The sequence below is a fragment of the Suricata suricatta genome, chromosome 6, assembly GCF_006229205.1.
Source record: "Suricata suricatta isolate VVHF042 chromosome 6, meerkat_22Aug2017_6uvM2_HiC, whole genome shotgun sequence".
Lineage (NCBI taxonomy): Eukaryota > Metazoa > Chordata > Mammalia > Carnivora > Herpestidae > Suricata > Suricata suricatta.
In genome coordinates, this window is record NC_043705.1 from 50,678,159 (window position 1) to 50,689,905 (window position 11,747).

The following is an 11,747-nucleotide window of genomic DNA, read 5'->3' on the forward strand; positions in this document are numbered from 1 at the left end:
CCCACCGCTGACCTGCCGGTGGGGCGGAAAACGGCGCGGCGGGTGAGGCCCGGGTGCGGCGCCGACCCCGGCCCCCCGGCTCCATCGCTGCACACAATGCTCCCCGCTCCGAGGGGGCAGCCGGCCGAGTCCGGGTGGAGGGTGCTGCGTGCCAGACCGGGCTCGCCAGCCGAGAGTCCGACCAGAAATGGGGTGGAGCTGGCGCGGGGTTTAAACTACCGCCGCATTGGGCCTGGGGTTTCTTAAGGGCCCGTCCCTCAAAGTACAGGAAATCTACAAGTAGGGGGTCCCAGGCCTCATCCAGGGCTGGTCGTGCTCACACCTGTTGCTAGCTTCCTGGCTCCCAAGTGAAATAGTCTTTGGCTCAAAAGGTTGTTCAGTTACCCAGTGTTTACGGAGTTTGCTGGGGTAGCGGTCATACTGCCACGGTTTTAGAGACCGAAAAGGTTAAAAGCAGCAAAACCTCTGGTGTGTGGGTTTTCTCTGGTGCCCTGAACTGTGGACAAATACATATCGGATCATTGGATCGGATAGAGGAGACCGATTCATTCACCTAGTCATCGACAACCTTTTTCTCCCTGTTATTTTGAGACCAAAGAAGTTAAACAATTTAAGTCTGCTATTTTTGCAGAAAATCTCTTTGTATTGTTAAGTCAACAGCAAAACTGTAGAATTGGGTAAGTAAGCTCTTTAGGGCTTATTTAAATATAGTACAAAGGTGAGATTATACACAATTCCATGAGAAATTCTGGTAAATAAATGTCGAAGTACCGCATTGCTGTCACTTAAAACCTTTATAGAGGAGGAAGCACGCACGTACCTTCTTGGTTAATATAATACTGCTCATTTAAAACTGTGGAGGGGATAATGCTGCCAGTACCGAGGGAAGGATAGTAGTTTTGGGGTGTGTGGCAGCTTGTATCTGAAACCCTGTGGTGCCCCCGTCATAATTTGTGTTGTTACAGCTGTAGGAATGATAGAAGTTTTTAATTAATTGACACACTTACTTCTTAAAGTAGCTGAGCCCATAACCACCTTGTAATTTTTTTTTCTATGGCACTATAGGTCATTATGTCCTGTTTTGGTACTTATTAAATACGTTTTATATGCACCGTACTGTGCTTGGGCTAACCATCAAATTTACAGTTTATTCTTTGTGCTTGAAGCATAGTATGCCTTCTGCAAAAGGAACAAATTAAATTTCAGTATACAGCTTTATATTTTCAAAGTGCCTAATGATGGATGATGATCCTCTTCGTTTGTGACTTTAGGAAAGCATTTATTTCATTCTTGTTTTTGTATATGCCTAATTACCTTTTGCAGGATCATTAATAAAATTTGGATAGATAGCTCAGGTTATAAGAAAGTAAATTTTATCAGGAAATGTTTATGAAAAATTACCACATCAGCATGCTGGTCTTGGCCGTTGACTAAAGAAAGAAACCATTGGTTTTTTTCTTGGTCAGAGAAAGTAGACTTCTGAAATTTTCTAGAGAATGTTTTTGCTAGTTAATCTGAACACTACCTATTGAGGGTATTCTAGTATGTAATAAGTAGCTAATACAGTGTACCTAGGGTTTTTATCATAGATTTAATTTAAAAATAGATTTAGGTCTGCTGAGTAAAAACATTTGATTTTTCTGTCTAACAAAACAATTAGTGCTATTAAACAGAATATTAGATAGAGGTTAGGAGAGCATGAAGAAAGATATAGCGTGTTATGTCACTGTGGACTGCTAGTAGAATAAAATAAACTGCAAATTTATGTCCCTAGAAATGTTAGATCTTGGGGAGGGGGCACAATTGTGGGACTGTTGCAATTCAGTAATTTCATTCTGACCTTATGTAATATGATATTATAACAGACTTGTGTTTTAAGTGGCATTTTATATTCAGTTTTTGAACTCTAGAACAAATGAGTCTAGTAAAAGCATTTTTAATTGTAAGTCAAAAAGCCATTTTACAAAGTTCTGTAAATGATCTTTAAAAACCTGTTTTCATTTTTTCGGGATGCTTCTCACTTTCTGATTAAGGTTTTTAAAGTTCAAATAAAAAAAATTCTTTTTTGAAATATTTTTGCCATGTTAAACATTCCCAAGGTGGAACTTGGCTTATGTTATATTGAATATAATTGATATAAAGCATTAAGTTTAATGTTTCAGCCATAAAGTAGCAAAGAGATTTATAGGAGTTATTAGTGCATTCTTAGAATAGTGTATTGATGGTTTTAGTAAGATAACTTTATTCTTCCTAAGAAAAAAAATGCAAGATTTAAAATACCACAAATGGGATTCCTGATTTTAGATTGAAAATGTTTAATTTCTTTCTTAGATACATTGAGAAGTTTCCTTAACTACTGTTTGTTCTAGAAACTGGAACAACTCAATCAATACCCAGATTTTAACAACTACCTGATTTTTGTTCTTACAAAATTAAAATCTGAAGGTAAGTAAGGTTTGTATTGATATAACTACTTGGAAATGTTTTCAAGATATGTTGAAATATAGTGAGAGTTACTAATTTCAGAGGTTTGCATTTTACAGTAACTGCTGTTTTATAGATGTGGAATGAACAGAGAGATTTAAGAGTCTATTCTATGTTTAATTTAGATTCTTAATAAACATTCAATTGTTAATTGAGGGTTTTTATAATAAACTCCCTCATTTTGTGAATGAAAAGAATGTTACAAAGTCTACTTTGATATTTTGCTTGAATCATTGTACATACAGATTGAATGCAGGATTTACTGATTAATATATGTGAATTCATAGAAAACAATTGAAAATTCATATAATCAAAATGCAAAATCACTTGTAGTCCTGTCACCCTGAGAGAATTTATTACTTTTGATTAATTCTACAGTCTTACATGGCTATATACTACTTTTAAATTTAACTAAAATTGGGATTGTTCTCTTCATAAATTTGTGACTTTTTAAAACTTCTAATGGTGTATTGAACTGTATAATGAAACTTTATTGACTGTTCCTCCACAGGGATTTTATTTCAATTTTTTTTTTTTAATGTTTGTTAATTTTTGAGAGAGACAGCAAGCAAGCTGGGGAGTGGCAGAGAGAGGGGAAGACACAGAATCTTGAAGTAGTCTCCAGACTCTAACCGGTCAACACAGCCTAATGCAAGGTTCAAACACACCACAAGATTATGACCTGAGCCAACATTGGACACTTATGACTGAGCCACCTAGGCACCCCCAGTCTACAATAATTTTAACTTAAATTACTTTTGTGGCAATTCACAGCCTGAAAACTAGTTTTATTTTTATACGATATGATCATTTTATTGTATGTAATACAAGTCATGTGTCCTACTAGACTTCATTCATTCATTTCACAAATATTTATTGAGCACTCCTTCATTTCCAGGCTCAGGGGCAATGAAAATGAACAAAATAAGAGTCTCTGCCCTCATGGAACTTATATTATAGTGAGACGTGTTTTTCATCGAGTTGAGTATTGAAGGTTCCCTTCCTAGAGCATTGTCAGACACACAAAAGGCACTAAGATACTTACTGTTAAGTAATTGGCCTAAGTGAAAGCACTGTACCCTGTTCAGTGATTAGTGTTTCAGATGCCAGAGAAAAAACAAAAAACAGGGCACTTGGAGTTGGGGAGTCTTAGACTTTGTCACTGATTCTGACACTGATTTCACCTGTCTTTTTTTTTTTTTTTTTCCAGCTAATGCCCCATGTTAGAGTGCCAGACCATCTAAGGATAGGTGTCCAAGGCTCTAGAGGGTTAATGGCCTTCAGGTGTAGCAAAATATCCCCCATCTTATATTCAGATTTTGATACTCTTATATTCATATTTCGATAATTTTTTACAGTATAGTAATTTGTTTTTAATTTTAAATGTTAATTTTAGGGATTTTAATCTGTGGTTGAGGGATGTATTCCTTCAGCATATCTTTAAATTCAGCAATTAATATTCCTGGTTTGATATACTTGATACTTTGTTTCTTAATATAGAAATTTTATTTTTCCCAAGTAATTTGTAATCAAGTCAGTGTTACTTGTTTTTTAGGTAACTTTAGGAAATTAATTTTTCTAAACTAATTATTTTACTTGAAAATTTTAAACTTATTTTCACCAATTTCTCTATTCTCTGTCCTGTCCATGTGCACATTCTAAATTACAAATATTAAACATTTAAAAAATATTCTTTATTAAAGGTTTTTTGAGATGTTAAGAATAAGTCAGAAGTATTTTTAAAAGCAAACAAGCGTATAATTCAAATATCAAGATGTTGGGTGTAACTGTTTCCAATTCATTAGTCACCATTTCTCAAAGGACACACTAGGAGCTTAACATTTGTATAACAGTTAATATTCCTTCTTGTGCTTTATTTATTTGGGACATAAACTTGCTATATCTCATTTTCTATTTAAAGAAAATGTTGGCATTGGGATCATCTTATTAGTGAAGGAGCATAAATAGCATCTTGAAGTGGAAATGCTTATTTAGTAATCTTTTCACCATTCCTCTCATGAATTTGTTTACACTGAATCATGAAGTAAAATTTTATATCTGGAAGACCTCAGAGAGAAGCTCATCTAATTCCCTTGCTTTACAAATCAGCAAAGTGAGGCCCAGTAAAGCCTTTAAAAAAAAAAAAAAGGAAATGGTTGATCAGTGGCCCTTTATGGATTTAGGACAGAGGATGTTTCTTTGTTAATTAAAATATTTGAATAGAAAATACTTTATATTTTTATTTTAAATTACTTCCACCTTGTGTTGTGGCCTATTAAAACTCATCTTTTATTGTAAAAGCAATAGTGTGTATTATAAACAAATCCCTATTATTTGAAATAAAACTATATGACTGAATTATTAAGGGCTAATTTAAGACAAAAAAAGATTATTGCTTGTAGAAGTTAAATATCTGGCTCTTCATTTATTTTATGGCTGTTTTAAACTTGCAAGTGAATTTAGAAGTGTTTTTGTTTGACTTTAAGTTATTTATTGGAATGGGTTGTAATTGAAACCGGAAAGAAATTATTAGATGGTGTGACATAAAAGCTTTTAGCCTGTATTACTGTGATGGCCTGAGTGGGATTTATGTGCAAAGAAAGTTTGCTGTCCTTTTGCCTCTCCATATGCTTCACGCTTCAATATTTCAGTGCCAGTCAGATATGGGAGCATTCTACAAACTAGAGTAAGCTCGGGGTATTTTATTTAATGTTTATTTATTAATTTTGAGAGAGAAAGAATCCCAATCAGGCTTTGTGCTGCCACCACAGAGCCTGATGCAGGGCTTGAACTCGCGAACTCTGAGATCTTGACCTGAGCCAAAATCAAAGAGTTGGACGCTTAACTGACTAAGCCACCTAGGTGCCCCAAGGGTATGTTATTTTTCAAAAAAGGTGTGTAACACAGAACTGCTGTAATAGCATATTCTGTTCACCACGCCAGCTCTTAAGTGTCATCCAGTCCTTTGAGGAGGGTAATACTATAGTATGCATCAAGTGTAGACTTGAGCCAGACTCCTGAGGTTCATATTTTGACTTCCTCATTTAATAGCTTTGTGTGACTTGGCAGAGCCCTCAGTTTCTTCATTTGTGCAGTGGAATAATAATTCCTGTCTCATGAGATTGTGAGGATTAAAAACACACTATTTGGAATGAATTTAACAGTGTTTAATACCAACTAAGCCTTCAGAAGATCCCAACTATTGCTAATATTGGTGTTGATGTCAGTTGGTAAAGCATCAGTTACCCTCTACGAGTATTAAATTTCTTTTTAAAATTTGTTAACACACATTTATGGATGAAACGTTTTAATGTAAATTCTCTATTTAACTTCTGGAAATTTTAAAATTGTTTTACCCTTTTTTTTTTTTTAGCTCAGAGTCAAGTGAAAAACATAAATGAATGTCAGTTATTTGTATGTGAAGGTGATCCCATATATTTTTAGTCACTAATATTTTTGAGATCTGTAATTAGATGTTTATATCAGGTTCCAATAAACTTGAATGCAGTGGCTATATGTAAACTAAATTAACTCTTAAACTAAGTCAGTGGTTCTCAACCAGGTGCAATTTGACCCTCCCTTGCCACCCATCCCACCCCTGCAACATTCCGCATTATCTGGAAACATTTTTGTTGTTAAAACTTGGAAAGGTAGTACTGGAATCTGTGGCTAGCGGTACTGCTTCAGCATCATAGGATGCTCAGGACAGCACCCGATAAAGAATTGAGCCACAATGTCAGTGCCAAGGTTGAGAAACCCTGAACTACAAATCATGGAGCTAATCATTTGATAATTATTTATGATGCTTTTTTCCTGGTTATAGCAAAATTATTGGAATGTCACAATCAGTTTTTGAATAGAACTATTTTCAAAGCGTTCTTGATACATTTTGAAATGAAAAGTACTTTAAAACTCAATAGTATTATTTTATTACAGATGAACCCACAAGATCATTGAGTGGTCTCATTTTGAAGAATAATGTGAAAGCACATTTTCAGAACTTTCCAAATGGTGTAACAGACTTTATTAAGAGTGAATGTTTAAACAATATTGGTGATTCCTCTCCTCTGATTAGAGCCACTGTAGGTAAGTTATACTATCACAGTTGTGCTTATTCTCTTTGTAACTGGGTTGCTGTTTGAGATGATACACTGGTTGTTTTGAACTTTCCAGTTTTTTTATTTGCTTTTTAAATGTTTATTTTTGAGAGAGAGAGAGTGTGTGTGAACGGGGGGAGGGGTAGAGAGAGGGAGACACCAGATCTGCAGCAGGCTTCAGGCTCTGAGCTGTCAGCACGGAGCCTGACGCAGGTCTCAAACCCACGAACCGTGAGATCATGACCTGAGCTGAAGTCAGACACTCGACCAACCTAGCCACCCATGTGCCCCGAGATGATAGACTATTTCTATAGGAATTTTTGTTGTCCATTTCATGTTGAATTATGAGTGGGGAATTTTTCATTGCCACTTTTAAGTGCTTTTGAAATAATGTTAATTAGTGTAGTAAAAAGCCTTATTTAGTGAGATCAGACTCACTGGTAGTTGCTTAATAGTTAAAATGGGGCATTAACAAATGATATTAATGTCAGATCACTGCCTTTTCTTTGATTTCCTTATTATCTGGCTTTTTTGTATAATGTGTCGGATATAATTTCCCATTTCGCTTTTACATGGAAAGGAAATTTTATAAAACAGTTTAAGAGTAGGACCTTAAATCTTTACTGTGTTCTACTCTTGTTTTTAATATTTGCTTTGTCTAATTACAGCAGTATTTTTTAGTCTTTTCAGTGTTCAGCTTGAGTGAAAGAACAACTGTCCATTTATCTAGTATTAAGATGTTTGTTTAATTATAATAGCTGGTATAAATAGTTTATGGAGTAAACACAACTGACTGTTGGTAACATCAACTAGTAGAAGCAGAAATAGGCAGGTGGACTCTAGAGTGGCCTACTAATGGGCAGCATTCAGTATGCCATGGGGCTTAAGCAGCCGGATTGTACAGGGACCTAGAAAGCTTCTGTTAATCTGGCAGGTTGGTTGAATGGAAGTTGGTTACTGAGAACCTCCCTCATAATTCAATCATTTTCATTAGGAGTTCTCTGCTTTTGCATTTTCTGTGTCATGGGTTTGAAACGTACCCAATTCATCTTTTATTTAAAATAACCAAAGGCTCTGTGGCTTCCCCCAAAATATTCACGTCTTAAATACTGCCATTATGCACAATGACTTTAAATGGAATGGGTAGGGGCACCTGGCTGGCTCAGTCAGTTAAGCGTCCGGCTTCCGCTCAGGTCATGATCTCATGGTTCATGGCTCTGAGCCCCGCATCCAGCTTTGTGCTGACAGCTAGCTCAGAGCCTGGAGCCTGCTTCGGATTCTGTGTCTCCCTCTCTCTGACCCTCCCCTGCTCATGCTGTCTCTATCTCTCAAAGATAAAAACATTAAAATTTAAAAAAAAAATTTTTTTTTTAAATGGGATGGGTAGAGGGCATTTCTGATATGAGAAAAGAGAATCCCTAGTATATTCTGATGGACCCTAATATGCCTTCCCAGTGCTCTGCCAACTCTTGACACTGGTAAAAAGAATGGAGAATGTATGCCAGACTTTTTTTTTTTTTTAATTAAAAAAAATTTTTTTTATGTTTGTTTATTTTTGAGAGAGAGAGAGTGCGCACAAGCAGGGGAGGGGCAGTAAGAGTAAGAGAGGGAGACACAGGATCCAACCCAGGCTCCAGCCTATCAGCATAGAACCCAGCGCAGGGCTTGAACCCATGAATTGTGAGATCATCACCTCGGCCAAAGTCAGACCGACCTTGCAGGCACCCCTGGACTTTAAAAAAAATTTTTAGTCTTAATAGTACATATTAGGAATGTTGCCAAGGAAGTTTATTGGAAAGGACCACATTTCATTGACTGTGTGATCCTTTAGACAAATATAAAATTGTTTCTCTTGTTTAAGAACATATGGTTCATTTGTAATTTTATTTTAGTTACTATTTTTTTTTAATTTTATTTTTATTTTTTTGAGAGAGACAGAGTGAGTGGAAGAGGGGCAGGGAGAGAGGGAGGCACAGAATCTGAAGCAGGCTCCAGGCTCTGAGCTGTCAGCACAGCCCCTGGACTGTGAGATCATGATCTGAGCCCAAGTCGGACACTTAACTGACTGAGCCACCCTAAAGCATCCTTTTAGTGATTATTTATATATGTTTATACAGTGTGGGAAAGTTTCTGTCAAATTAATTCACAGAAATAGCATTACTGGGTCAAGTGTGGTGTTTAAACATTTAAAATTTTAATAAGTATTGCTACAAATACCAATTTTCACTCCCACCTTTGTAATATACACTGAGAATTACAATTTTTCACTTTTTGCAGGTATGCTAGGGTTTAGAAGATTTTTTGGAAGTGGTTGAAGTGATATGGGCCAGTTAAATTTGAATTTGTTGGTCTTTGAACATTTAATGATTTTCTAGCAAAAGTAATGAATGTCAGTAATCTGTTAGTGCCAAGTTGTAGTTTGCCATTTAATTTTTATTACTGCTTTTTTTAAGACATGGTTTTGTTGAGGCAGATCCAGAGCTTTCTCTATCCCTCAGTTCTTACATATTTTTACTTTAGGAAAGAATAAATGGCAAGAAGGAACAGCTCTACTGTAGATTTTACCGAAAACTATTTTAAGGATTATATCTGAAAATGCTATTAATACATTGATGAACTTACCATATAAGTTAGAATTCTTCAGTGCAGAGTACATACTGACCAGCAACTTTACATTTTTTAACTCTTTGCCACTGAGAGCAACTTTCTCAAAAACTAACAGTGGAAAATTCAGAGACCGTTTATACACACAAAGTAGATTTGCTGCAGTAATTATCCTTGAGTATTTATAGTGTTTATTATGTGCCAGGCATTTTTTTTTGCATATCTCACTGAAGTCTCAAAATAACGAGAGAACACTTTTTTTTCAGTTTTACAAATTAGTACTTAGAAGTTTAGAGTACATGTAATTCACTACTGTCAGAGTTTATACAGATCTTATGGTACTAAAAGATGTTTAATCATCAAACATACTATATTATGTTAAATTTGCTAGGGCAGAAGAAAACATTAATGCAAAACTTGTTGCATTATTACTGTTTGTATAACACAAAACCTTTGTGTTACATTTTTGTTTATTTACAAATTCATTAACTGTCACAACTGATCTACACAATGTAGTTGAAACAGTCCAGTCAGAGTGACATGATCCATCAGCATGTGCCCCCTCAGCCTCCAGGATCCAAGATCGCCTTGCCAGGGGTTGAGTCCCTTAAGTGGGAACTTCTGGAGAGGTGTGTGGGTCTTCCCATACCAGAAGGATTATTGGGCACAGGATGGTTCTCAATTGATGGCTCATCTGCTTTCACTCTCTCTACCGTAGTCTGCGGCTGAGATCCTAGTGTAAGTCAGAGAGCAGATTGCAGCTTTCTGAATGTATTTTTGTTTGAAACAGACTCATACTTATCACCCAGTGATTAAGCACATTTTGGTATATTTTTGTTCTACTCTTGTTGTATATAACTTCTTTAAAATAGGAACACTTTTGACCCTTGAAGAACACAGGTTTGAACTGCATGAGTCTGTTTATAGAGGAAAAAACTTTCATTAAATACAATAGATACTATAAACATTTTCATTATGATTTTAATAACATTTTCCTGTAGCTTACTTTTTATGATAAAAACGGCGTTTTACATGTACACAAAATATATATTAACCATCTGTTTATGTTGTCACTGAGGCTTCCAGTTAGCAGCAAGCTATTAAGTTTTGGGGATTCAGCGATAATGTGTGGGTTTTCAACTGAGGGGAGCCAGTGCCCCAACCCCCGCATTGTTTAAAGATTAATTTTAATGAGGGGAACTACTGGTTTTGTTGAAAAAAGGCAGCAGTCCTTGTCCTTTTTGTGCAGATAATTGTTAAATACAAAAGAGGGTAGAGTGTTGGAATACAGTATTAGAAACATCTGATTTATGCTGTGATTTTTCTACAGGTGTGCTGCTGTAGAAAGGGGGTTCCTGGGTAAACGTTACTATTTACACGGTGTGGAGGTCCTGGGCTGATTTGGGGCATTTAAGTAAATGTGAGCACATGTGTGCGTACCCATGACAGGATCTGACATACTGTAGTCAGATTTCCTAAAGGTGCTTGTTTTCTTTCAAGGTATTTTGATTACAACCATAGCCTCCAAGGGAGAATTGCAGAATTGGCCTGACCTCTTACCGAAACTCTGTAGCCTCTTGGATTCTGAAGATTACAACACTTGTGAGGTAAAGAAATTTGCTTCTTACGTACTTTTTCTTCTCTATTTTTTAGTCATGTTGTATATTTGTAAACTTTGAGAAAAATAACTTCTCTGAAACCTATGGCTGCAAAACTTAGAAGCTTCCAGTTACCCTTTTGTTTTACACTAGGGACCATTTATGTTACTGTTTTCTTTATGAACTATTAAGCTATAATAAAGCCTCTTTACTGTAATTCCTATAAAGAAATATGATCATTTAATCTGGTACTCTTCATAGATTTAAATTTACCGAATTTACCAACCATGAGTATTTCTTTGCTTTATCTAGATCGTTTTGCTACCTCTTATATAATAACATGCCTACAGTATATGTAATCTAGTTTTAATCATATAGTAATTACAATCTCTTGTCTGTCCCTCCCTGATCAAATCAGTAGCAGCCTTTCCATATGGGAAAGGGAGTCTGTGTGGATTTCTCATTTTAAGTCTCTCCTTCATTAGCCAGCCTCCAGTTTGTGTAGAAGTCTGTTTTGAATGGAAACCATTTGAGGTGTTTTGCTTCTTCAAAGGCAGGGCCTCCTCTCCCCCTCGAGAAAGAGCAAGGCTTTTAGGCAGGGGAAGCACTGGAATAACCTAACAAAAAAAACGGGGCCTTTTGGCAGTTTGTTTGCAAGTTCTGAAAGAGGAAAAGGAGGAACTGGAGAGAGAGGGAGTGAGCAGAGGGGTCTTTAAAGTCACACTTCTCCCTCCCTAAAAACAAAAACAACTTACTTTCCCATAGATACATTTTCCAATAATGCTTTAGAACTACATTGATAAGATTACAGAAGAACTAAAATAGTAATTGTATTCAGCCGTAGAGTAAGAGTTGATTAAAATTTAAATAATACTTTGGTATAGTGGTCACAACATAAAAGGAGATCAAAATTGTAGAAAACAAACTCCAAGAATTAAAAAATTAAAACTACAATAATCATGAA

At 35.9% G+C, this 11,747-nt stretch overlaps 1 protein-coding gene across 3 annotated transcripts in view; it reads left to right on the top strand.

The window, feature by feature from the left end:
• Nucleotides 1–11,747, top strand: part of TNPO1 (transportin 1) — a 91,433-nt gene that overhangs the window by 36,559 nt on the left and 43,127 nt on the right. For all 3 annotated transcript variants that reach the window (XM_029942420.1, XM_029942422.1, XM_029942421.1), the window contains exons 3-5: nucleotides 2,370–2,445; nucleotides 6,421–6,570; nucleotides 10,686–10,792. In XM_029942420.1, the coding sequence (XP_029798280.1) occupies nucleotides 2,370–2,445; nucleotides 6,421–6,570; nucleotides 10,686–10,792 (333 nt within the window). The remainder of the gene's footprint in view (nucleotides 1–2,369; nucleotides 2,446–6,420; nucleotides 6,571–10,685; nucleotides 10,793–11,747) is intronic.